The 27,819-nt window shown below is 39.2% G+C and overlaps 1 protein-coding gene across 1 annotated transcript; it reads right to left on the bottom strand.

The window, feature by feature from the left end:
* On the bottom strand, positions 1-27,819 carry SLC25A16 (solute carrier family 25 member 16). The gene is made up of 10 exons (XM_063133037.1): positions 27,418-27,819; positions 23,457-23,549; positions 15,501-15,634; positions 11,979-12,042; positions 10,352-10,473; positions 8,249-8,315; positions 7,356-7,518; positions 5,220-5,288; positions 676-2,588; positions 1-634 (listed from the first exon to the last, which is right to left on the bottom strand). The coding sequence occupies exons 1-9, from the start codon at positions 27,509-27,511 to the stop codon at positions 2,432-2,434; spliced, it is 963 nt and encodes a 320-aa protein (XP_062989107.1). The 5' UTR covers positions 27,512-27,819; the 3' UTR covers positions 1-634; positions 676-2,431.

The following is a 27,819-nucleotide window of genomic DNA, read 5'->3' as shown; positions in this document are numbered from 1 at the left end:
GAAGTTCTGAATAAGGCCAGAGTTTAATTGCAGACACTTTAATATCATTTCATCAAACACCTTAAATCTGCATAAAAACAAAATATATAATTTCAAATGCATGCATTTATATTTGCTGGTATTTAGTCATGTTGCTATTCAAGACACTTTAATAAAAAAAAGTATCCAACTACAGAACATTAAAATTATATGTCCCAGCTGTGGACCATAAGCAATAGCCATTTTACAGCTGCTAGTTTTGGTAACACAGCTATTACCAGTTTCATATTCTATATACAACATTTACAATAAATAAATAAATTGCTTTGCAGTAAAATTATTAGAATTGTTGCCATAGTTTTATAATTTGTTTGATAGCATCAGAATTTTACCAGTATAGATTGTCAAACACTTTTTAAAAAAACAACATGCTACTTGGAATAGGAAGTTGAAATTGGAGGGCTACTAGAGAAAGAGGGGGTATTGTTCATGCTTATTGACATGCTTATCAGCCTGCCAATGCTGATCCATTTCTAACTACCCAAATTTCCAGGCATCACTGCAGGCAACATGGGCAAGAATTGTTGCCAAAAGTGGGCAGATCCACTGGAAAAAGACATAGCCACACCCATGTTGGGCAGCAAGGCCATCCGCACTGCAGTACAGTATCCTCATGTAATGTGGACAGAACTTGACTGAAGAAGCCCAAGCTCCCATTGTTGGGGTAGTACTCTTTTTCAGGTTTATGAGAGATAAAGGGATTAATAAAGTTGCATCCTAGTATCAGAGAAGTTGTAATGGAAGGCACACACAAATCACTCAGTTTAGTAAAATATACTGCATGAGCTGCATGTGCAAACATAGCTACTGAAAACAGGTAAGGCAGCAAATCTGAGGTTAATAGCTTAACAGTTGCCTCAGGGTAGTATTATCCTTTTGGTTTTCCTTTCCCTTATCTTTCAGTAGGCACCTTTGCACCTTTGTCCATATGCGTTATGCAGTCTTGTGTTAGAAGCTCTCTATCTGACCAAAATAAAGCCCAAGCAAAGACCAAATTTACATATACAAGATGCTATGAATTTTAGAAGAACCTTAAATTTCAGTAGCATCATGCATGCACAGCACAAAGAGGTATAATGCCTTCTGCAGTTGGACCCATAATTATTTTTATTTGTTCATGCCCTGTTTTAGAAATTCAACTGAACCTTATAAATCTAGTGATTTATGTTAAGCATATTTTATGCTTTTTAAATGAGTTTCCTAATGAGTATACCACATAACAAATATTTCAATATTTCCTGAGATTTTAATAAAATAAGGAAGATTAAGTTTCTTTAGGCTGCAATCTATATTCAAGGAGACCTATGTCTGAGTAGACATGTATGGAATTGTACTGTTTTGTAGAAATACCAGGTACAGTATCCAAGGATTATGAAATTAATTCCATTAATCCAATGAGGCTTTAGAGTTTTCTTGAAAAGCAGTTACCCATGCTTCGTGACAAAGTGTTTTTGAAACTCAGTAATTAACTAGAAATGACATGGGAGATCCATGATAATAAACTCCCATGTTTGGGTTTTTTCTTAATATTAATTCCACATGGCTGCTTTGAAATTCAAAGCAGCTGTACTCTTCTTTTTGCAGCCTTGGAGCTAACAGCAGCTGGGGGGGAAAGGGTGTTGCATGACAAGGATAAATTCACCACTTCCTCCATCTTAAAAGCAGCTATAAAAGCTTCCCACTTCACATCTGTGCTAACCCTCAACAGGGTGTTTCAAAAGCAGTTTGCAATATGACATGAGGACCCAACTGTTGAAAAAAGTGAAAAAAGTGAAGTATTCCATTGGGCTAGCACAAGCCCCTTGTAATAGCCTAATGACCTCTTTAGATCCCAGTCAAGGAGTTCTGTATAAAAAACAAACTGTTACATTGCTTACTTTCTACTTATTGGAAAATAAAATAATGGACTACCCCATACAAGGGATTTCAGAAATTAACAATGAAGTAACTAATTTGTGCACTGCAGAATAACACATCAATCCTAAAACTTTTTTGCATGGAAGCAAGTCCAGCTGAGTTCAATGGAATGCCTTTCCAAGTGCATCTGCAACTGCAATTTAGTAAAGCAGACACTCAACTTTTTAAAAAGCAAGTGAACTCTTTAAATAGGATACAAAAATGTAAATAGTTTAGAACCAATATAAAATGTTTTCCTTTTTGTAACAAGTTTGTTTACTAAATTTATTTGTATTTCCAACAATGATCTTACACACTATATGCAAACTAAATTACTTACCCAACCTTATTGAGCACCCTCCAATTTACACACTATAACTTCTTTTATTAAAGAAAGCACTATGAATACCAGTGTTTCCACAGTGATCATTTGACATGGGAAATTTTACAATACAAAAATAAGCAAAATGCTTTTCAATTAAATGTTGAAGAGTCTTTAATTGAGGTGCAAAATCTGCTTCATAAATTCATACGTGGTGAAAGAAACAGCCTGTGAAGGAATACACCGAATGTAATTCAGAGATAAACCCCGGTATAATCCTTTTCGTATTCCATGGTTTCCATAAACATATTTCAGTGTCTGTACCATTGTACTAGAAAAAGAATAGAATAAGTCTTAAAAAGGTAAAATGACATTTTTTCAAAATGCTTGCTTTTAAGAACTTTTTAAAAACAAGACAAATGTACAGACGTTTTGACTGCCTCATAAACCTGTTACCACGAAGGATGCTTCCAGAAAGATTGCTCCTAGCACTATCAAAAGACACTGTGCAGTTATTCCAATTTTTCCTCCACAATGGGATTTTTTTGGAAAGAAAAAAGGCTGATGAACAGAAAACATGGGAAGGTTACAAGTGGAAGGCATTGCCATCTGGACGACACATAAAATTCCATGAATGAAGCGGGGGTACAGCCCCAAATTATGGGTTAATTAACCCATGATTTCCTATGGTGCATGCTGGCCATGTTTTTGAATATTCAACCCCAATCAGGTCAATTGGGAGTTGCTATGCAGAATCCAAACCCTGACACTATAGGTTAATCATGAGTTGAACAACCCACAATTAATCTAGCTACTACTAACAGTTCATCAAGTTACTACCAAGGTTTGTTCATGGGTTAACTTTGGGTTATTCATAGGCTAAACAAACCAAAGTGCAAAGGTTCTGACAACACAGTAATAACCTACAAATAAGGCATTTGTTGCTAGAAACCAGAAGCGGCTTGCACACAGTGTGCACTTGTGGGTTAATTAACACACTATTTGCCGCAGAACACTGCTGTTGCAAGCAAACAAGGTCATAGCGTCCAGGTTCAGACATCACACAGCAACCCTCAATAGGCCCGATCAGAGGTTGAATATTCAAAATGGCTATGGGACTCACCGGGCACACTATGTGCAAATCAGTTCTACAAAAGCCTCAGCTGCAAGTATCCACAGAGTTAGGAAACTTTTTCAAATGTGGAGCACTTAGGCAATTGGATCAAATCTTATCCAGAAGAGATGCTAAACAGTTAATGAGGTTCCAAAACTTTATATAGTTATGCATTAGACCTCTTTCGTAAGCAGCATATAGAAAAAAAAGAATATATAGCCTGCTGAGAAGGCCCAGTTATTTGGTGCTTTTGATTGTAAACCCAAACTCCACATATGTGACTATGGAGCACAATCCATCCCTAAGTCTCCTACAGAAGCCCCAGTGAAATGAGCAGAAACTGCACAGAGTACTACCAAGGAAGAACACTTCTTATCGTGGTAGATTGTGGTCTATGGGCCAGTTCTACTGCCTTCTATTCTGCAGTCCTCAAAATCAGTTGTTTGGCTTTTTCTTACTGCATGGTAAGGCTGCCTGATATCCAGAGTTTAATCAACTGCTAAGGATTTGAAAAAGAAAAGGTTATGATCTATGGCCAAGTTCTCGCATACAGCAGATGAAGTAGTAAGCCGGTTTCTGGACTGTATCACTCCAGACTGCAAGTGGGGATTCGTTCACATAACAATTCTATTTGCAAGTTGTACACAAGACCAGCAACAGACTTTTGTGGGGCCTCACCAGTTGCTGCTGTCAGTAATCATTCTCTTCTCCTCCACCAACATATTTACCTGTGCTACTCCATTCCACACCTCAGCTCCTTCCTATCTGAGAGGACTTCCATTTACTAGGTAAACATGCAGCTGAGGGATTGATTGAGCAACAGCAAGCAATGGCACTGGCAATGCAGAGCAGGCCCCCTGATGGTAAGTCAACAGGGATGACTGTGGGCTCTTCTGAATCTTGGGGCAGTCAGCAGGTACCTGACCATGCCAACCAGTAATATGAGCCCTGGCTGTATGGCAAAGCAACCTGGCTGTCAGAAAAAAAGACTAGACTAGAACTTGGATTCCTGATGTGTCAGTTTTCCATATGCAGGTTGTATGGTAGAGCAGTCCGTCAGGTGAACAGTCAAATCTGTAGTCCGGAACAGGCTTACAACTTCATCTTATTTTATTTATTTATAACATTTATATACTGCCCCATAGCCGAAGCTCTCTGGGTGGTTTACAAAAGTTAAAAACAATGAACATTAAAAACAGATATGCAAAATTTAAAACCGCCAAAACTATATAAAAAAATATCCATTTAAAACAACTATTCTTGGGTCAGTTAAAAACTCAGCATATGCTGTTAAATGCCTGGGAGAAGAGAAAAGTCTTGACCTGGCACCAAAAAGATAACAATGTTGGCGCCAGGTGAGCCTCATCAGGCAGATCATTCCATAATTGGGGGGCCACCACTGAGAAGGCCCTCTCCCTTGTTGCCATCCTCCGAGCTTCCCTCGGAGCAGGTACTCGGAGGAGAACCTTAGATGTTGAGCGTAGTGTATGGGTAGGTTCATGTTATTGGACTACGACTCCCCTTGTCCCACAACATTGGTTATACTGGCTAGGACTGATGGGAATTGCATTCCTACCTCATATGGAGGATCACCTCTTCCTAATGCACTATCTGTTGATCATGGAGTGTCCGTTGAGACACTCCCTACCCACTTTTGTTCCATGTTCTGCTACAGAAGATTAGCAAGGGTTGCTTCTCTGGGTATTCAGCTAGTGTAAGCTTTATAAGTAATATACATCTCTTTGAACCGATAAACAAGAGGAGCATGCTAAAAATTTTAGAGTCAGTATGATGAAGTAGAGTAAATTTTAAAACAGTTTTGAATTTAACTTAAGAGATTAAACTTACAGGCACTTTTCAGAATCTGGAAGTACCGCTCCCAACTGCATTCGTCTACGAGTTACATCAAGAGGATATCTAGACAGGAAAAAAGGGTGTGTGTATAAACATAGCACTACAAGTACTTGAACAATGAAGCAGTTATTAAAAGACGTTAATGTAAGGAATGCATGGAATATATGAAGCTGCCTTATACTTATCATTAATCCACTTACCCCAAAATTGTCCCTTTTGGTTGGCAGCAGCACTCCCAAGACTCAGGCAAATGCCTTTCCCAGCCCATGTAGCCCAAGATTTCTCTTCTTTTTTTAAATGAAGATGCTAGAGATTGTGCCTACAACTTTCTGCATGTAATATCATGTGTTTTATTCCACTTCAGAATCATGAGCCTCATTACATTAGGGTTCTTTTAGAAGATCAAATATCAATGCTTAGATGTTTTCAGGAAATGCATGTTTTCCAACATACAGACATTAATCAGATGTTATATACCATGCTACAAATTCTATTTTGTATACATTTACAAAAAACTGAAGTTTAACACCATCTGTGTAATGCTGTAAGGCTCCATACCCAATTTGCATTGGTTGAGTAAATCTGAAAAGGACACAATCCAGCCAATAGTAAGCATTTCAGTCTCTTTGAGCAGTATCCAATAAGATAGAAAACCATTCACACCAGCAAACACTACTGGCATTGCACTAGCACTTACACTAGCATACCATCATTTACATTAGCAGCAGAGTTGCACTGAATACTTCCCTTTTGATTTCAATGTGAGAATTAAAGCACATGTTTATATCTCACTGAAATCAGTGGAACTTTAAAGTGCTTAGCTTTTTCCTCATAAATCCCAGATATTTTAATACAGCAAAAAAATGTAACACACCTCCCAATTGCTCAATAGCTTATATATGAAAATCTAATAGCAGCCGGGGGCGGGGGGGAATCATGGGCAGCAAGCTGTGTGAAACAGAAGTACCAATCTCCCTTTGCAGCCATTTGTCGTTAGTCTTTTTTTTAAAAAAAAAATAAGCTCTAGTCATATTTGAAATTCAGTGCCTAAAATCCCTAGGATTTTGTAGAACCAGTGTTGTATAGCAGTTACTATGTTGAACTAGGACTGACCCAGGTTCAAATCCCCACTCAGCCATGAACCTCACTGGGTGACCTGGCCAGTCACAAACTTTCAGCAAGTTTGTTGTGATGACAAACGTGTACACCACCTTTAGCTTTCTAAAGGCAGGATAAATTTACTAAAGTCTAATTGAGTTGAAATAAAATGCTACTATACAAAGAGAAACATATTTTAATTTTCTTACTCTAGTACTTTAATATTAAATTAATAAATATCATCCTATGCTAATATATAAAGATTATAATGAAATATATTTAGTGGTCCCCCATCTAGCTTATTGATCAGGTCCACATCAGCTTAGCTTCCTCAATTTGGTAGCATCAGGCACTCTGTGTCCATCTCTGACCAGGGAAACACAAATGGGATGGTTCTTTCTATTGCACTCATGTCCTGACTGTGGTTTTTCCACAAACATCTGGTTGGCCACTGAATGCTAGGCTACATAGACCTTTGCTCTGATCCAGCAGAACTCTTATGTTCTTAGTTTGACCAATATAGCCCAGTCCATTATCTGTTACACTATGACTACAATTTTACAATTTTGGAATAGAAGTATAATTTTACTCCCCTCCAAGCCTTATTTAAATTGTCAAAGAAAACAGTTGCTGATGAACTGCACCCTTATCAATGAACCAGTACCTCAGGTCAAAGGATTTCAGAGTAAGTCTTCGTAGTGAATAGAAAATACTTCTAAACAACTCAAGAGCTACAACCCTTCAAAATCCTTTGCAGAACTGACTACGCTGTCAGCAAAACCATGACGTAACGTACTGCCTTTTTTTTAATACATGTATGAAAGTTTCTTTTTTTCCTGTCTTGGGATTATACTGCTATTTTTAAAATTAAGCAACGAGCTTCCTTCCTAGACCACAAAAGAATGACTGAAGACTGAAATTATAGTTAGATTTCATTATTTCCAAGATAAAGTACTGGAACAAAGGAAGTTCATAGTGCAAATAATCTTAACAATTCTTCAGTAGGTGTAGTAAAATAATTGAATAACTTACGATATTGTCTGTGCTAATGCTCCAGCTATGCCACCACATAGCAAATTTACATGAGTTTTCAAAACTAAGACATCAGGATTATCTAAGCGAGGCTTCCCAAGAAGAGTGGGTGCTTGGGCAAGTCCCACACTCTTTAAGGTACCAAAAGTAAAAAATGCGAAACCTGAAAGGAAAAAAAAGTAACTTTAATACAAACATTACCTCAGCAAAAAGCTACATAAACACTATAGGCACAATCCAGCCAAAAGTTAAGCACATTTTAAAACCCCTTCATGTCAAAATCAAACCCAGCAACCAAGACCAAAGGCAGCATGACTTATACAGCATTTTAGAGTTGCATAATAGATGAGTGCAGATAGATGAGCACAAAAAATGAATATAAATACTAGAAAACAGAGGGCTAGGTGCCAAAAGCACTGTTCAAAATTCAAATGAGTCCCTGCGGTTATGCATATTTTCAATCAATTTAACTATTTCATTTTTTGTAATAGTTGTTTACAACTTACATTACTAGCTCTTACTATATTTTGTGCTTTCTTTCACACAGTTGGCAACAAAAGGACAGTAGCAGAAAAAGAGCATTATAATTATATAATTATAAATCTGCCTACTTTGGGAGACATGCCCTACAAAATCTAGCAAGGAGGCTAGGAAAGACAATAAAAGAATAACGCTAATTAACCAACCTACAAGTCACTATAAGATGTCCAACAAGTCACTATAACACAACCAATTTCCTACAGCAATTCTTCCCTGCTGGGGTCTGTGCAAACCTTTGATGCAGAAAACATATGTGATTATTTACTTTAAGGGAAGCAAAGTGAACGTTTTTCAAACCAAAATTAAACACTAAGACCTTAACTCAGAAAGGATCACATTCAAGTTCAACTCACCTGCATAAGGAGCCATTCCTACTATTGTTGGCATAAGCCCTCGATAAAATCCTCGAATACCACCTTCCTTTTGGAGTAAGCCAGTCATGACAAGAACAAAAAATAACAGTTAAGTATTTAATTCCACTGAGTACAAAGTTCAGACAAAATTAAACTGATGTTTTGAGCAGGGAAGAAAACCACCTTTTCCCTTTGTTAAGGCATTATATACTAATGTCTTCACCAGCAAATTCTACCCTCTGATCCAAACTTGCAGAGATGAATGCAAGTCCGGCTGTTCAATTAGTTTGTACCACAAACTGATGTCATTGCAGGATTTAGGTGGCAACTAATAATTGCAATACTTATCCCACACCATATTAATCCTGTTTGACAATATATTTTTGCACTCCAGCTATGCCAAAGTTGTTTACAAAACACCTATCCTTCAGCTAAAAGATAAAAAAATGCAAAGGTTGAAGGGTGAACTTAAGCGAAGAGAGAGGTATGCATTTTCTGCTTATGCCTAGTTAATTGTGCATATAGCACCGTCCCTTTAAGGGGGGAATGTCTATACTAATTGTACAGAGTTTAAGCATTTCACCAACATATGCTTTTTCCAATTCTTTCAAAAGCAGACCCAGTCACTAGACTCAGACTAGAGTGATCAGAGCACAAGTCTCAGCCAGCCATGTTATCATTTGAGTATCCTACAACACAATCGCTGGCTCAATTCAACAATCATGGAGCAGTTTTGCTAGCAGTCAAAAAATAAGGCCATAAGCTTGAACATTCTACTCTCTTCTTTCCATGTTTTTCAAGACTTTTTGTTTATGCTGTGGCATCCAAATTGGGCAATCTATTGTTGCTGTGAACCACAGTTTCCTCAAAATCAGGGACTAAGTACCACAAACCGTGGAGGAAGAGGGGAGAGAAATGCATAGAAATAGGCCATTTCCAATCACCAGTCCATGATCAGCTCACTGACATCTGAACTGAACCATCTCCTCTCATCCTTAGCTCCACAACTCTGAAATAAGTGCAGCAGTGATCTACATCACATGAATGTTGCTATGAAGAATGAAGTAAGGGCTGTAAAAACATACACACTACTCACACTGAATTTTCTGTGAGATACACAGAGACCTAATTTCTAAAAAGGAACATGAGACACCTTTGGATCCCAAAGTGTGTGCAAGGTTTCCTAGATGCCTCAAGGTTGACAATTAAATGGTTTGCGTCCCAATTACCGCAAGGAACCTTTTCCCTAGTATAAGCCCTAACCTAACTTTAAGAGCTTCTGAGGATGTCCTGCTCCAGGTTCCATCTTATGTAGAAGCTAGTGACCAAACTAAATGTGCATGTGATTAATGCACACAATGAGCATGCGTGTCCACTTTTAATGTCAAAGTGAGCACATGAGAGGGGTGCAAAACCCAACCTAGGTGTTATCAGATGATTTATCCCTGCCCAGCTCTGATACCAGAAAGCATCTCAAAACACCTAGTGTGGCACGATAATGTAGGGTTGGGTTGGAGGTCACTCCCCTCTCCCACATGAACATTTTGAAATTAAAGATTGATCCTCCCCACCCTCGCTTAATAGCCAAACTGGGCAGCACATGTTCATTAAGCGCATGCACGTCTAATTTGGTCTTAGATTGGGCTCCACAACGAGCAGGACCTGCTCAGAAGCAGATTTTTGCTATTGCCTTGCTCTTGTTCAGTTCATTATGCTCATTTTGCTATTTGCTGACATTGTTTTTTCCAATTGCTCTGTTTTTATTAGATGTTTTATTTCCTAAACTGCTGTAAAATCTTCATAAATAACAGTATAATTTTGAAAAAAATAAAGAACTGCTTCAAATTTTTTTTGACTCTACTGCTGTCCTCTCTTTAAGCTGATTGCAAACAACAAATCAAAATAGGAGCACGGAATGGGAGAATGTCGCAGACCAAATGCTTCAAGATCCTTAATTTGTTTTTCTTAATTTCTTAGCATCAAAAACTTAGGCAAGTTGATGAGCATACTAATCTATTTCTCCTGCCAGATACCATAATCACTTTCCATCTCCAAAATATTAATAGAAAACAGCAACACATAACAAGAAGAAAAACCAGTTACCTTTGCATAAATGGTCTTGAATGTATGAATAATTCCAGTGTGCTCGTGGTCCCCTTTTACTTGGAATGCTAGACGTGCTCTCACCATGTCAAGAGGATACGTACAAATTACTGCAGTTATACCTTTTAAAAAAAATCACCTACTGAGTTTTTTAAAATGCAACCTTGAATTCGCATCTGCAGGATGTATACTTCCATACCTACAAATCAATTCTCCAAAGATTTGGGAACATAGATAATGGTTCTGGAGGTAACACTAAATTCAGAGGGACTTCTCATAGGCATAACATTGTGCAGAACCTTGCAGGATCACATAATTCATAGATACGCTGGTTAGAAAACTAAGCCTGCTTTCTTGAAATCAATTACAAGCAGGGGATGACATTCTTTTTTTAAAACAGAATGTTTCTCATGCTTATTCCAAAACTATTTCTTTTCAGGAAAAAAACTAGCATAATGATGTTGAAGAAACATGTTTGGCACTTCTTTTTAGTTTTGCATTTGGAAAGCTTAAATCCCTTTGTTCTTAAAATACCTTCATATGGGACTGGTGGTGGGAGTGGGGAGGGGACGAAGGCCCCTTGTATTTTAAATAGTTTAAATCATGCTTTTTCCCTCTGCTTTAGTCAATTTGTTTTTTCCTTAAAGGAAAATGTAAAGCAATTATTCCCCAATGAAGTGTTACGGCTGAGATTTGAATTACACAAGACTCAGGAAATCCAAAGTTGAAAATTTCCACCATAGTGTTTAACTTTGCCATCTCAAATAACCGCATTACAAAAGACTTTTCATAGTATTTTCCTGACATTACCCTCATGTCTGTTTCTTTTTTCCTGGTGCTAAGAGGATGACTTTAGTCTGGCAATACTAGGAAAGCCTTTTCCAAGATTTGTCAGTGATTTTAATGCCCAAATTATACTGTATATCACCTTCAGGATTAGAGCTGCTTACAAATTTAAATGTATTTGCATTCTCCCTTCCATTTTACATTCCATGCCCATAACACCTTTGCACCATTACCTACAACGTGAAGATTCACATGCTCATTTCCTCTCTCGTATATTAACTCTCCATTTGCACTAGATATATCTTACCAGCACATTATGCCAGGAAAAATGCTACTGCTACCTTGGTATTCCCCTGCAGTGAATTCTCTGTCCATTTTTTTTTCATCCTCTCATTTCCTCCTCCTATTTGTTTTGTAAATTAGGTCTACCAATGAAAATTAGCTATGATAACCAAAAATGCAATCTACATTTCAGGTGTAGCACACCTCTAGTTATTTCCAAGCTTTCCAAGAATCTGCTGTGCATCGCTGTCTTGTGAGCTTCCTAGAAGGCATGTAGGTGGCCACTGATGAAAATCGTTTCTTACTTCTGAGCTGCTGTTCCCACTTCCTATAGCCAGTGGGGAAAAGAGTGGGAGAGTCCCCCAGCCTCATCTTGCTTGTTCAAAAGCTTTTATAGCTACTTCCAATTATGCAAACGTTTTGGATGCTGCTAGACACCATCTATTTTATTACCATTTATTGATAAAACAAAGACCTTTAGTCTGGGCTGATTTAACAAAGCAAAATATAAATGGCAAGCAAAGGATTTTTTAAAAAAGTATACACAAGTATGAAATACCTGCCATAGATCCAGCCAGTAACCGATGAATATGCCCAGAAATACCAAGCTTCTTCTTTACCATCTACAAAAATACAAAATTTTCGGTATAAAAATATTCCTTTGCATACTTTAAGTGAACTTCATTCTATAATTCAATACAAGCAGTTTAAAGTGCAATAATTACATTTACACGGATTACATGGATTACATTTTAAGAACTAGTAACACTGCTATAATAGTATTATATTCAACAAGCTGAGCATGCATCTCAACAAGCTTTCGAAGAAACAGATGTGCATACGACCTCTGAAATCCACCCTGCGGCTGAAATACCTATTTCTATGCACCCCCATTCCTTTCTATGGGAGATTTAAAATAAAAACATAACTGCTAGACTGAAAAACCCAACAAAACCATACATCCTCCTACTTCTGCACTGGCTAAGGTGACCATATGAAAAGGAGGACAAGGCTCCTGTATTTTTAACAGTTGCATTGAAAGGGAATTTCAGCAGGTGTCATTTGTATGCATGCAGCCCCTGGTGAAATTTATCACAACAGATAAAACTGCAGGAGCCCTGCCCTCTTGTATCTGGGCAATCTACAAAAGAAGGCACTGGCCAACGTATGCCAGCAAGCTTAGGATGATTTGTCTCTTCACTCCTCCCTGACCACACTTTGTATTGCATAAGTCTACTGTAATAAATGTTTTAAATGTATTAATAATAGTTTGGTTTTTTATAGCAATGCCAGTACTTGCTATCTGACCATACTGCCATCAAATTTTATTTCGGAAATAGATAAACAGTTGCCATTTTTCTGTAGGAGAAATTTTTCGCCATGAATGTTTGAAGAAAACCTATTAACATCATTGGGGTCTTCCCCAATCCTCTACAATTCTTTCCTAAATACTAGTTTGCTGTCAAGCTCTCTACAATAATTTTCTTTACAGTGCAATCCTATATGTATCTACTCAAAAAGTAAGTTCCATGAGTTCGATGGGACTTACTTCCAGGTAAGTATGTATAGGACTGCAGCCTTAATGGCCTTAACCTAATAACTTACCTTGTGAAGCCACTGAAAAATCACATCCTATGATGTATCCATTGCTTGTTTTGCAATGTCCTACAAGAGACATTACTATTAAGATATCTATGGGACACCAAATACTGGAAAAGTCTGAACTTTCTCCTTTGGAATCTCCAAAACTTTTCAGTGGTTTTGCCATATATTCTGCTTATTCTACCTAAAATATTCTATGCCTTATTCTATGCCACTGATATAGAACCTATAGTCTTCCTTCATTGCTATATTGATTTTGACTGAGTAAGAACATAAGAAGTGTCCTGCTGGATCAGACCAAGGGTCCGTCTCATCCAGCACTCTGTTCACACAGTGACCAAACAGCCACCGGCCAGGGATGAACAAACAGGACATGGTGCAACAGCACCCTCCCACCCGTGTTCCCCAGCAACTGGTGCACACAGGCTTACTGCCTCGAATACTGGAGATAGCACACAACCATCAGGGCTAGTAGCCATTGATAGCCTTTGCCTCCAGGAATTTATCCTATCCTTGTGTACAAATATAATTCCATTGAGATACTGGAACCTGTTCCTATGGATCCATTTAATTAATTACTTCTCCTTTAGGTTTTAAATCTTTTAAAACATCTCTTTCTAATAAGTCACATCACAGACCCCCCCCCACAATTTTGTAATGGATTTCTCATCTGTAGGTACTAAAAGAATTTTGACAACTGATAATTCATCTTCCCCTTAACTTAACTGAATATAATAAATCTGTTTTTCATTTTTTAAAATAGATAAATAAATCTAACAGCCTTTTAACAATATATGTTTCACAGAAGCACACAAAGCAGATTAAAATTAGAAAAAACAACTTTCAATTGGCACTATTTAGGCCTGCAGAGAGTCTATAAATACATATTAACACTGCCACACAGCAGAATACCAGTTAAAATCAGAACACACACATAGACCTGCAACAAAATGCTGCAGTGTATCTTCACCTCCTAGCAGAAGTGCTTCTGTTCAGGGTTCTGGACAGCCAGCAGCTATGCCTGCCTCCAGATACTACATTGTAACGAACTCAAGCAGGGTGTTCTGTTCCCCCAACCTCTACTCGTTTTCCATTTTTCTTCTCCAACTCACACAAACATTCTGTGGCCACTGAGCATCCTTAATCCATATTGCACTGGTTTGGGAGGTTTTGTTTTAAAGACTTTTTCTACTTTTGCAAACTTCAGGCTTCCCTATCCACGCAACCCTGCATGTGAATACCTTCCTCTTGTTTCTCAGTGGACCCATCTCAGGTTCACTCTTAGAAGTAATTCCCAAGTTTCCCTGATTTTTTTTTAAAAAAAATCATTGATCTATGGAATTGATCTACCTCTATAAAGGTTGAGACATGAAGAATGGCCTCATGTATCTGAGGAGACCTGAGGAATCATTTAGGAGAAGGAGTCCCTGAGACAAGAATATAATACGCCTTTAGCAAAGATCAAAATCTCCAGTTGAAACATTTAAAGCATCTTCAAGTGTTGCCACACATAGTTTTGTATTGCAATGCTTTCATTGATCTACTGTATTTCTTCGATTGTAAGACGCCATCGATTGTAAGACGCACACTAATTTCAGTACCACCAACAGAAAAAAAAAACCTAAGACATACCCACTATTCTAAGATGCACCCCATTTTTAGAGATGTTTATATGGGGGAAAGTGTGTCTTAGAATCGAAGAAATAGGGTATTTCTCATATAATATGCCTTTAGCAAAGATTTTAAAAAATCCACCACAACAAAGATGTCAACTATCACTGCTTATTGTTTAATATATGTATAGAAATGCTCACTTCAGCTGAGAGATCTAATGTGGGTAGAGATAACTTGATGGCATTGTAAAGCAGTAAAGAAGCAAGCTTTGTGCAAATAATATTTGATTTATATAAATGAGGACTGACAAAGTGTTGTGGTGCATCCCAGCATAGGAGTGCTTATGGCTCTAGCAAGCTCAAAATAGGAGCTTTGTAGCTTTGTTCAGGGTTGAGAGGTGGGAGTGAGAGAAGAAAGAAGAGAAATGAAAGGTACTTTTCTTGGCCACCTGCCTGAGTCTCCCTACACTGTGCTATACAGCACTAAAGGGCTCACGTTCAGATCAGGCTGCCATGATGAACATGTTCTTTTAAAGACAGAACATGATCATATCTAGCACAGGTAATCCCATTGGCCACTTTCATAGATAAAGCATCCATAAACAATATTTTGTCTGTAGATTGTTTACTTACCCTCATCTGGCCAATATTTACTGTTGCACTGCTATGTTTTTGTTTTTAAATTGGATTGCAAAGGTAAAATTCTTGATGGTCTGTCTAGGGTCCTCAGAAAATATTTACTTACAAGTATTTAGATTAAACGTGGAATTTTTAAAGCCCCTTTCACAACAAAATAACACAGTCACTTTATAAGTTTTAAACCACTGTGTGTGAGAATGCAGGAGGAGAAACATAAATCGCATTACCTTTTTATATTGGCCAAATGCAGTAAACTGAATTGCACCATACGGAAAAATTCTAATCATCATTGCACCATTTCCTTTATAGTATCCTAGGTAACCCTCCTTTTTTGGTACAGCACACAACGTAGAAATCACACCTGTCAGAAACACAAATCACACATTTAGGTATTACAATATTTGCCTCAAGTATTACTGACTCACACATTTAGACATGTAAAGATCTACTACTTTGCTCATATGCAAGGGAAGAATGCCACCAAATCTGAAAGAACTCAGCTAACAGAAATGGTGTTTTAATGCTAAATGTCACTGCCATTCTCTCAGATTACAACAAAATCCCTAGGGAGCACTCCAGCTTTGAGCGGGGGTGGGACTCAAAAGAAAATGGAATGTTAACACATGGAATACAATTTACAACATGACGCATATAGTCCAATCCCAAGACATCTTGCACAAATAAATGAGCACTTAAGATTACGAGTACTAAACAATGTGTCTGCCCAATATATCACACACCGTGATGACGTACACTTTTTAAATTTGGATATGCAACTGTTATAATAACTTATAATCTTCAAGTCAAGTGCACCTATGTCAATGCTTAAGATGTAAGTGCTAGAAGAAATTCAATCATTTATACTGATGAGCCTCACTAAGATTATAGCAGAGGAAATCACAATCACATCCTCAAAGGATGTTAAAGTTACTTCAATACTTTCCTATTCTTCTGCCAATGTGTCATTTTGCAATAGTTTCCTGGTTTGTACTGCTGCCTAGACATATGAAAAATTATACAAGAGAAACAGGAAATGTGAGTAGTTTTCAGAAATCAAGTCGGGTCAAAACTCCAAATAATATATGCAAACATCTGAAGAATCTTTTAACACTATTATTTAAAATGTCGTGATCCAACAGGTATTTTCTTACTTCAGCAAATTCCGGTTTCAATTAATATGTTCCCAGGATTAGGACAAAGCAGTTTTTTCAGCAGCAAACAAAAAGGCTTAATATAGACATCACACCGAAACAAACCATATTTAAGGAAGCTGAACCAACATCTAAATCTTTTTTAAAATAAAGATCCTTAATTATAGTTTTGTGTTATGGTTCCTAATCTACAATCAGAACCTATGATTTAAAGTGAGTCTGTAATCTATCATTTGTGCTAACTATAATTTGACATTATGTCCAAATTAACAAGCCACAGTTACAGTTACTGCTCCACGGCCAGAAGCAACTATACCTATAGAATGGAGAATGAAGGAGGTGGAAAATGAAAGCAGACAAGCAGTTCTACACCACTGTCTGTATGTTTCGAAGCCCAAACCAGTTTTGGGGGCAAGCCGTGGGCAGGATCTACACTACTGCTTTATAGCGGTATTGGAAGTGCATTGGCAACTGTTGGGGCCCATGACACATTCCATACATATACTGCTTTCATAGGGTTATATCCTGCTTGGTATAAATCTAGCCATGGTTTGGAGTCCATGGTTTGATCTGAATTGAGATGCCAAAAAAGCCAGAGGCAAAGGGGTGGAACTAAGGATGTAGTTTATTATAAACCAAAATCCGATGCGTTTCGGACCCTAAGGGTCCTTCCTCAGGGTAATTTAATAACGCAAGATATTACTTCTATGTCGTATCCACGGTCTCCAATGCTTTGCTAACGCCAAGAAAAGACGCTGAGTATTTCAACATATGCTGTAGGTTTTTCCCGTTTTTTGGCTTTTGATCTGAATCGAGCCAAAACCTGCACTGAATTTAGGAATAAAATCTTATTTCCTGAATTCTATTCTTATATTCACCACAGAGCCATTCACTCCACATGTAGAAATTACCTCTACTCTAGCTGAAAACAGTCTGTTAAAACATTTTCAAGGATGTAAGTAGCTGTTTAGAAAGAAGAGAAGGAAAATTGAGCAAGAGTATATGACTAGATATAGAAGAGGAAGGAGAAAATTTATTCACAAAGGACTGGCTGTTGGCCTGAGAAAGTGAGAGTGTGCAGGAAGAAGGATGGGTAGAAAAGCGAATTTAAAAAGTTTAAAAAGAGGCTACAAAGGAGAAAGAAAGTGAGAATGAACAAACATAGAGAAAATAAAGAAAAGAAACAAATCTGAATGAGTAAGACCAGAAAGGTCATGAGAGTTGGCCATGTACACTCAGAAGCACAAGAACAGGAGCTAAGACAATGAAGAAATAACCGAAGTTATTGTAGAGGATGATGAACAAAAAGAGCAAGACTGAACACTGATGACAACATGGAAGGAAGAGTGTGAGCAGAGTTGATGTCTTAACAAACCAGGAAAGATAGAGAGCAAAGAAGGATAAAATGAAGTAGAAAGTGATTGGACAACGAAAAAGTGATAGCTGAGGGATCCAATAGATGCTTATATTATCAACATCATGCCCAGGGAGAAGGGCAGGGGAAATGATAGGAACAGAAAGACTGAAAGAACTAAGGAGTGAAGATATATTCCTTACAGACAATTCAGAGACTAAATTAAAATGTATACACAAGATCATCCAAAACGATAACTGGAAGAGAAGGAGGGAAAAGGAAAAGTCAGGTTTCAAACTCAGAACAGAAGGGGAAAGGAAAAAGGGAGACCTGGGAGATGAAAAGCACACAGTTGAAGAGGAAAAGGGGAGTTACAAACAGCTAACAAGAACTTTGTTCAAACAGCCTGTGCTGATGTTTACCCTGCCTCACCTACTTTGTAAAACTTTTGTTCAGAGGGATATACAGTAGGTATGTTTGTAAGTCCAAGACAGTTTGCCAGAATTAAATAAAAGTTAGTCATTCATTCTGCAAAAGTACACCACACACAGTACATATACTTTAATCTGAATAACATTGAATATGATTACTTTATTACAAGGTGCCATCCTATCCCCAATGCTGTTTAACATCTACATGAAACCGCTGGGAGAGATCATCCAGAGGCATGGGGCGGGGTGCTATCAGTATGCTGATGACACCCAAATATATTTCTCTATGCCTTCAATAACAGCGTCAGCTAAGGATAGTGTGTCTCCTCTGAATGAATGCTTGGAGGCAGTAATGGGCTGGATGAGGAAAAACAAACTGAAGCTGAATCCGGACAAAACAGAGGTGCTTGCTGTCAAGGGCTCTGACCTAGGTTTGGAGGTGTGTCAGCCAGTTTTGGATGGGGCTACACTCCCCCTGAAAGACTGTGTTCGCAGTTTGGGGGTGCTCCTGGATCCGTCGCTCCAAATGACAGCCCAGATGGATGCGATGACCAGGAGTGCCTACTATCAGCTTCGGCTGATACCCCAGTTGCGCCTCTTCTTAGAGACAGAAGACCTAAAGACAGTAGTGCACGCGCTGGTAACCTCAAGGCTTGACTTCTGCAATGCGCTCTACATAGGGCTACCATTGTATCTAGTTCGGAAACTTCAACTAGTTCAAAATATGGCAGCCAGGTTGGTCACCGGTACATCTAGGGCTGAGCATATTACCCCAACATTAAAATCACTCCACTGGCTGCCAATTAGTTTCCAGGCAAAGTACAAAGTGTTGGTCATTACCTTTAAAGCCCTAAATGGTTTGGGTCCAGGTTACCTGCGGGATCGCCTTCTCCCATATAGTCCGCCCCGCACACTCAGGTCCTCTGGGGTGAACTTACTTCAGTCAGCTTAAACTAGGCTGACATCAGTTTCCCAGAGGACCTTTTCTTCTGTCGCCCCCAGATTGTGGAATGGCCTGCCAGAGGAGAGTCATGAAATTAACTCTCTGTGTGATTTTAAGGCAGCTTTAAAGACTAGCCTTTTCCGGCAGGCCTATCCAGATCAATGTTAAATCATGAATTTTTAAGATGTATTGATTCCTGTTCTAATGTTGTTCCCCGCCTCGATCCAAAGGGAGAGGCGGGTAAGAAATAAATAAATTATTATTATTATTATTATTATTATTATTTAGTAGGTGAAATGCATTTTTTTGATATGTCTGTCACCCAATGAAAGAAACTGTAATCAATCAATTAAATCTACATAAATGTGCGTGACAAAAAGTGCTCTTCCTACAGAAAATACTTTGTGCTGGATCCAAACTTAGAGAAGATCCATTCAAATCAATGGGACTTAAGTGAAACATGATATACTTAAATCCCACTGATTTCAACAGGTCTATTCCAGACAACAGCACTAACGTTGTAAGTAAATACTGTTGTTGATTATTTTAACATAGATGATTCGTTCCTGATTGTTATACTTTGCATAGATACTCCAATTGGCTGAATAATGATATATTACATCAAATTTGTATGTCTCGTTATACATATTGTTTTAAAGTTTTTCTATCTAGATATTATATATTTTTACTGCATGGTTACTTGGAAAATGCCTCCAATTGTAAATATTATGATACAAAAGATTTCTTTGTATTTTAGATAAAGCCCTGAGGAAGAACGCAACCGTGTTCGAAATGCGTAGGCACCTGGCACTTTAATAAACCTTTTACTAATAATATTATTGCAGAAGATTCCTTGGTTCCGCCCTTGCCTTTGGCTTATTTTTTACTCTACTATTCCAAGTAAGACTAAGTTTGAATTCAACCCTTTGTTTTTAGTTGGTGCATGCATGTGCTACAGCAGGCATCATCTTAGACGCATTCCCCATTCTCTAACGGGAGGGAATGCCTCTTCAAAGGATGATTATAATCTGTATTTTAAAAATGGGGTTTTAAAAAAATCTACCCGGCAGCTTCTTTTTAATTAATCAAAAGATTTTCTAAATTGATCTAACCAATTAATTGGTAAACACTGAAGCTTTGATTTTTATTAGGTTGTACTATATTGCGAAAGATTAAATGCTAGGAAGGAGAATGAAATCATATGAAATACACTGGATTAGAGACTTCCTCACATACAACAAACTCATGAATTGTTTCATTGTTTTGCACTAAACAAAGTGGTTTAGATATTTAGCTGAGCTTGGTAGCCAATTCATTTATTTTATTTATTTTTAAAAAAATATTTCTTGGCCACCTTTCAGGGCAAAAGCCATCACAAGGTGACTTACAACAATAAAATACATAAAATATTAAAAGCAATAAAACAGCAATTAAAACAATAACACCAACAATAAAACCAAAAGGAACAACAATAGCAGCAATAATAAAAATAACAGCAATAATAATATTCTTCATGCAAAAACCAAGGTAAAATAAAATGTTTTTAAGGCCTTCTTAAATGCCTGCAAGGAAGGTGCATGGCAGACCGCTGATGGAAGTTTGTTCCAGAGGTTTGGGGCCACTGCAGAGAAGGCCCTCTTCCATGTGGACACCCACATAATGAGAAGGGCCTCTTTCTGATGTTAAAGTGTGGGCAGGTTTATATGGGTGAAGGTGGTCCAAGTAACCTAGTTCCAAACTGTTTAGGACTTTAAAGGTCAAAACCAGCACTTTGAATTGGGCTCAGAAACAAACATGTAACCAGTGCAGCTGGCGCAGTATAGGTATTACGTGCTCAAATCGTCACCAATACTCGGGTGACCACATTCTGTACCAGTTGAATCTTCCAAACCATCTTCAAAGGTTGCCCACCTACAGCACATTATAGTGGTCTAGGCTGGACTACTGAGGCCAAATCCGTCCTCTCCAGATAGGGCCACAGCTGGCATACCAGCCTAAACTGGTCGAATGCACTCCTGGACATCACAGCCACTTGGGCTTCCCCAGTTAGCTCAGAGTCCAGGACTCCCCCCCAAACTCCATACTTGGTCTTTTAGGGGAAGTGTGCAACCCCATCTAAGACCAGTTGTAAACCTCCGTCCGAAGTAGTTGGTTTTCCAACCCACAGTACCTCCATCTTATCTGGATTAAGTTTCAGCTTGTTTACCTTCATCCATCCCAAAACAGCCTCATACACTGGTTCAAGAGTACAGCCTCCTGGGATATGCAAATGGAAGTCAGAATTTGGAGTAGCTACAGCTCTGCCTCTCCTTTTCAGTGCAATCCTAGGCATGTCTACTCAGAAACAAGTTGCATTATGTACAATGAGGCTTTATGCACCAAATTCAGCAGGATGGATTTGCAAGTAGACATGCTTAGGACTAGGTTACCCCAACATCACACCGTAGTACATGAGGTCAGCAAAATCAGCAAAATCCTGTTCCATCCCCAAGATCCAGTGAAGTTGGAAAGGAGAGTATGTGAGTTCACCTCAGTTATTCTGGGCATCAGAGAGACTCAGAAGCTCAGCACAAATGTGTGAACAACCTCACTTTGCCTCTAGCACCAAACTTGGAGCTGGAGAAGTTATTTGGGGCTTGCTTTGGCACTACACAAACAAGGCACTTTGACCATCCCTGCTGCTCACTGCCAAACAGACAGCTCCAGCCTTCCCCAGAAGAAAAGGCTGGAGTTTGTTCCAACAGTGGGTGGCAGAAGTGTTCTAAATGCCATTGCCTCATGTCCTATACTGGACTTCCCTTCTAGAGTCAGAGGGAAAGGTTGGAGCTTGTTTGTGGCAGTGGGTGGCAGAGGCACCAGGAAACCTCTGCTGCTCATGGCCTAGTCAGTTCCCTTTTTTCCAGCCTGGATCCATAAAGGATGAGTTGGAGTTTTTGGTTTTTTTAGAATGGGGGAAGATAGTGGCATGTTTGAATATGGTGAGGGGGAGGGAGGTGCCTGAAGAGAAGAATAAATCGATATGATGAAAAGTGGGGATAGTAGTTGAGTGAAATAGTAACTAAAACACCAGAGGGAATAGGGTCAAAGTGACATGTGATGAGAGTGACCATCTGATCAAGAGATAGGGGAGGAAAGAATAAAGGATATAGGGAATTAGAGGAGTATGAAGATGAGCAGTAGAGTGGGTGATGAATGTAGAGGCTGCAAAAGGTAATTTAATTTTTTTCACTGAAGGATGCAAAATCCTGGGCAAAAATTGAAGGGAGGCAGAGAGGTAAGAGGCTTGACCTTGGTGCTAACAAACTGTTTAACCGTGGTTAGGGGGCAGGGAATTGTTCCAGGAACAGTGTGTTAATTCCCAAGCCAAGCTCCCAGTTTGTTGACTTAGGCTACAGTACTATACCCACTTACCTGGGAGTAAGCCTCATCAAAGTTAGTGGGACTTGGATACTTCTGAGCAGATGGGAATAGGATTGCACTGTTAGTTAATAGAGAGCTGGGGCTACCAGAACATCACACTAGGCTGCGACTTATTCAGCAAAAAATCTTGTTCTGGGTTTATTGGACTCCACAACACATTTTTAATAAATTTCTAACTTGCATAACTGTTGGAGATGTAATGCACCTAATGCTTCTTTAATGCACCTAATGCTTTTTTAATTCATATGTTTTCGCAATGCCCTGTAGTTGCCCCCTTTTGGGAAGAGGTCATAATAAGGATAAACTTTGTACTGAAACAATCTTTAATATGGAACAATGTGCATGTCCTCCTAACTTCTTGGAAGTTAACACATGGTCAGCACAAATGGATTTTCAGAGCTCTTATGACAGCTAAGAGTTATACTATCATGTTGGAAGGACAAATGTTCACCTCCCATAATGCAATGGACTGAGGACTTAACAACGCTATTAACATTTAAACGGGTGTTATATAGGCATGACTTGCGAGTGGATAGCAGATGGTTAGTGAGCATGTTTAAACCATGGTTATGTAGCCACCATGGTTAGGAATGGTTCACACGACATGCTAAGCCATAACGTTTAACTCAAAATGCTTAACCACCATGGTTTAGCATGCCGTCTGAACAGGGTTACTGAGATGCACCAGAGCATCACACTGAGATGATGTCATGGGAAACCACATCTATAATCACACTCCTCTCTACTTCTGCCACATCTCCAATTTAAAAAGGACAGTATTTGATGCTAACTGTTGCAGAAGAAACTTTAAAATTAAGTATACTTCCATTACCAATAATACAAATTGTATTAGATCCCACAAAGATATAAAGAAATTGCCTTACCTAGATGTTTGTAATGATGATTATGAGCTTGCAACAAAATCTTTACTCGATCCAATGGTGCAATGGTTGTTTTGGCACAACATCCTGCAACACCTTCCAAACAAACGAAAATGAACACTTTACTAGCTGCCAAATCACATAGCCATGTCAAACATTCAGCAAGAGTTATTTTTAAAACTTTTATCTTTTCAAGGTTTAGCACATACCTGGTAAGCATGACTCTCCTAGCTCAGTGGTTATGATCTTTACTGGCAAAGTAGGCCTATTATTACTCTGGTTTGCACAATCATCAAGGGTTATACAATTCCCCCCACCATGCCGCCAAAGTTCAGGGACAAGGCCCAAGCAGGTAATTAGGCAAATCGCAGGCCAGAGGATTAAACAAGCTTGTTTAACTCTCCATGAGCCTATGAACTAGGTCAATCTCTGAAAAATTGAAAAGCACACTAAGAAAACGCTTGAATTCAAGAGGAAATCTTTGAAGTAGTATAGAAATTTCTGCCAAGGTGTGAAACTGTCAATCTCAAACAGTTTTCTAAATCAGTTTTGAGAGCCTGATTGTATGAAGATATACAAAGATGTGAGAGTGTAAACAACCCAGGAAGTTCCTTATTCAAGTCCCACCCTCAATAGGGTCGCCAACCTTTTGACCAACTCTTGCTCCTGTGCCTTTAACATCATCATTGTCATCATCATATAATTATTTCTTACCCACCTCTCCCTTTGGATCAAGGCAGGGAACAACATTAGCACAACAATACAATATAAATCAAATACATAAAAATTTATTAAAAGAGCATATAAAACCAATACAATATCAAAAAGAACATCAGCTTGATCTGTAGACAATCAAGGTTACTATACCATGAAAAACCTCAGCGTTGATTTCTGCAAATCTAGCTGTTGGTAAAAGGCAAGACTGTTTTTCCCCTGGTCATTTCTTAATCCTATACCTCAACAAAGAACTTATTACGTGTCCTATGGAAAGTCATTACTCTTATCAATGGTGCCTTCTCAAACTGGTGGTAATGAGAGGGGTACTGCAGGGCTCAGTCCTGGGTCCAATGCTCTTCAACATTTTTATTAATGACTTGGAAAAGGAGGCAAGGGAATGCTTATCAAATTTGTAGATGACACAAAATTGGGTGGGCTAGCTAACAGAAACAAACTTCAAAGTGATCTTGATAGGCTGGAGCGCTGAACTGAAAACAACAGAATGAAATTTAATAGGGATAAATGCAAAGTTCTACACATAGGAAAAAGAAACCAAATGCGCAGTTACAAGATGGGGGATACTTGGCTCAGCCATACTACAAGCAAGAAGGATCTTGGAATTGTTGTAGATCATGAGCTGAATATGAGCCAACAGTGAGATGTGGCTGCAAAAAAAGCAAATGCTATTTTGGGCTGCATTAATAGAACTATAACTTACAAATCACGTGAGGTTCCCCTCTATTCGGCACTGGTTAGGCCTCCTCTTGAGTGCTGTGTCAAATTCTTGGCACCACACTTCAAGAAGGATGCAGATAAGCTCGAGGGGGTTCAGAAGAGGGAAATGAGGATGATCAGGGGGTCTGGAAACAAAGTCCTATGAGGAGAGACTGAAAGAACTGGGAGAAGAGAAGACTGAGGGGAGACATGATAGCACTCTTCAAATACTTCAAAGTTTGTAACACATAGGAGGGCCAGGATCTCTTTTTGAACATCCCAGATGTTCAAAACAGGCTTAAGTTACAGGAAGCCAGATTCTGGCTGGACATCAGGAAAAACTTCCTGATTGTTAAGAGCAGTATGACAATGGAAGCAGGCCGTGGACTCTCCCACACTAGAGGCCTTCAAGAGGCAGCTGGATAGCCATCTTTCAGGTATGCTTTAATGTGGATTCCTGCACTGAGCACAGAGTTGGACTTCATGGCCTTATAGGCCTTTTCCAACTCTCCTATTCTATGATTTGTAAAACAAGGTAACAGAGGCCTGCCTTACAGGATTGTTATAAGGATTATAGAGCTCTGGAGAACCCACCTATATTCCATTACTAAATGAGATGTTGTCTTACAAAATAACTGATAATGGGCATTTGTGCCAACATTATGATTACAGGTACTTGGACTGAAAAAAAGGAACATTTAACATAAAGGACCAATACTAAATAATTTATTCTGCGGGCAAAGCATCAGGAACTTAAGTTTTGTGTTGAAGTTTTGTGTTTCACAACGCACTATGAATGACTCAGGATTCTGTGTCCTGTTCACTTTCTTCTGAAAAAATTTATAGGTATGATGAATCAGCTATATATACTGATCTTGATAGATAGCATGTCTTCTACAATTTCCAGCAATTGCTTCATAAGAAATTTTGGGAATTCCTCATCTTTCCCCAAAGTGTGAAAACCTAACAAGAAATATTCTTGTTGGAGTCCAACCGCCTGTATTACAAGTGGGCTATTCTGGAATCTGGGCCTGCAATTCAGCCACCAGACAGTATATGACTATCTCTAATATACCATAAGAATCGAAAATCTTTGCTGAATCACGGTTTCCAACCTCAATACTTTTTTGGCTCACCAATTCAGGCCTTTCCAGATCATCAACGTAAAGTAGTTTGGTAGGTCAGTCAAAATTATGGTAAAGATCCCATAAATATAGGATCTTCTTCTGTCATAACAAACAATTCCCAGGCAGTAGTCATACCAATATATTAACTCTTAACCACTACAATGCCAGTAGTCCAAAAATAGCATTAAAAGTATATCTCCCAACTTCACAGCCAAAATTAGGTACTGCAGATTATCTAAAATTTAGTAAACTGTTTAGGATGCAATATTGCACTCTTAATTATTTCCTTAAGATTTTACACCTACCATTTAAATATTTGCATTTTCTTTCCACATGGACTCACCAACAACTTTGCATCAAATCTTTCAAAATTATGAGAAAGGTGCTGTTGTCTGTACCCTACTGTTTATCAGAGTAATTATAGCCACAAATCAATAGCAGTTATAAAGGTCTGGAAACACTTTGGTTTAAGAGTGTTGCCAGTCGTAAATTCATCTCTTACTTACACAGAGCAAAGAATAGCAACCTTCAGGCTTTGGGGATCACCTTTGTTTTTTCTAGAACACTGATATCCACCAACCAGAGGCAGGTGCAAGGAAAATACACTTAGAATTAAATAACTCTGGCCAAGAAATTGTTTTGAGTACCAGAGCTGAACACAGCTCACAGTCCTTCCATAACCTTAAATCCACCCCTGATTACAGCAAGCTCTCCTCATTTCAGTAGTATAATTTATTGTGGGGGGGGGGGGGGGTTGCTGCTGCTAATGTTAAGCAACTAGAAGTCAGAAATCTTTGCCATCTACCTAGAGAACTTCCAGTACATCCAGATCTTCCTTCTGCCAAATCCTAATATAGGGTATAGGTATGAGCTTAGAACTCTTAGGAAACAGGTACTATCCTTCAAGAATTATTTACACGAGTGCTCTAATAGTTTGCTTAATACTAGGGAGAGAGGGAGTAGACCCACCAAATGCCTCATTAATTTCAAGCACTTCCTGATCATATTAGCAGAGAGTCGAGGGCAAAGCAGAACAGGCCATACTTCGGTTCTCAGCTGAACAACGAACACGTGTTTGAAAGCCGTAATTGTTTAAATGAAATCAAGATTTCCTCTGCATGTATACGCAAAACATTCAAAGCCGAGCGCATAATGGGAACGCTATCACTGAGGGGGCCGGCGCAAGGAAGGCCCAGTCTGAAAAAGCCTCTGTTTCACCTTCACCTCAGCTGGGAGGACAGGGCCTGGTGCCGCAAACCACGGACATCATTAGGGGCGCCTGTCCCGCCCTAGTGTGCTGGTCACAGAAAGGCAGCCAGGTAGCCCCCCTGCCTACGTAACTGTGCCTAGCCGACAAGATCCTCCGGCTCGGCTCTTCACGAAATAAAGAACTGTTCCATATTTACCTCCCGCTGCTAAAGAGCGGAGCCAGTAGAAGTCCGTCCGCGCAGGTGACGAGGGCAGCCGGGCGCTGGGCCCCGCCGCCGCTTCGGTGGCCATGGGGAGCCAAGCGGGCTTTCTCGGAAGCGCCGGACGAAGGAGACGAGGAAGAAGCGGCTGGATTCAGCCCGTGCCTAGTGTCTCCAGCGCATGCTGTCGGGCGGTCTCTGCCTCCGCCCAGCTAGGCTCAGAGGCGGGGCTCAGCGCAGGGGGGGGAGGGGGGCTGCCTGCTACTGCTGTCCTGCCTGGCTCGAGGCCTCCTCTCAGCCCCTCCGAGGGAGCGCTCTCTCCAGCCGGGGACGAGGAGCTTCGGGCATCGCCTTGGTCACGGCCTCTCTGGGCTGCTGAGCCAGGCCAGCGGCGCCGGC

This window comes from Elgaria multicarinata, chromosome 8, assembly GCF_023053635.1.
Source record: "Elgaria multicarinata webbii isolate HBS135686 ecotype San Diego chromosome 8, rElgMul1.1.pri, whole genome shotgun sequence".
NCBI classification, from domain to species: domain Eukaryota; kingdom Metazoa; phylum Chordata; class Lepidosauria; order Squamata; family Anguidae; genus Elgaria; species Elgaria multicarinata.
Note: the sequence above shows the minus strand (reverse complement) of the source record. Positions and strands in the feature narration are given on the sequence as shown.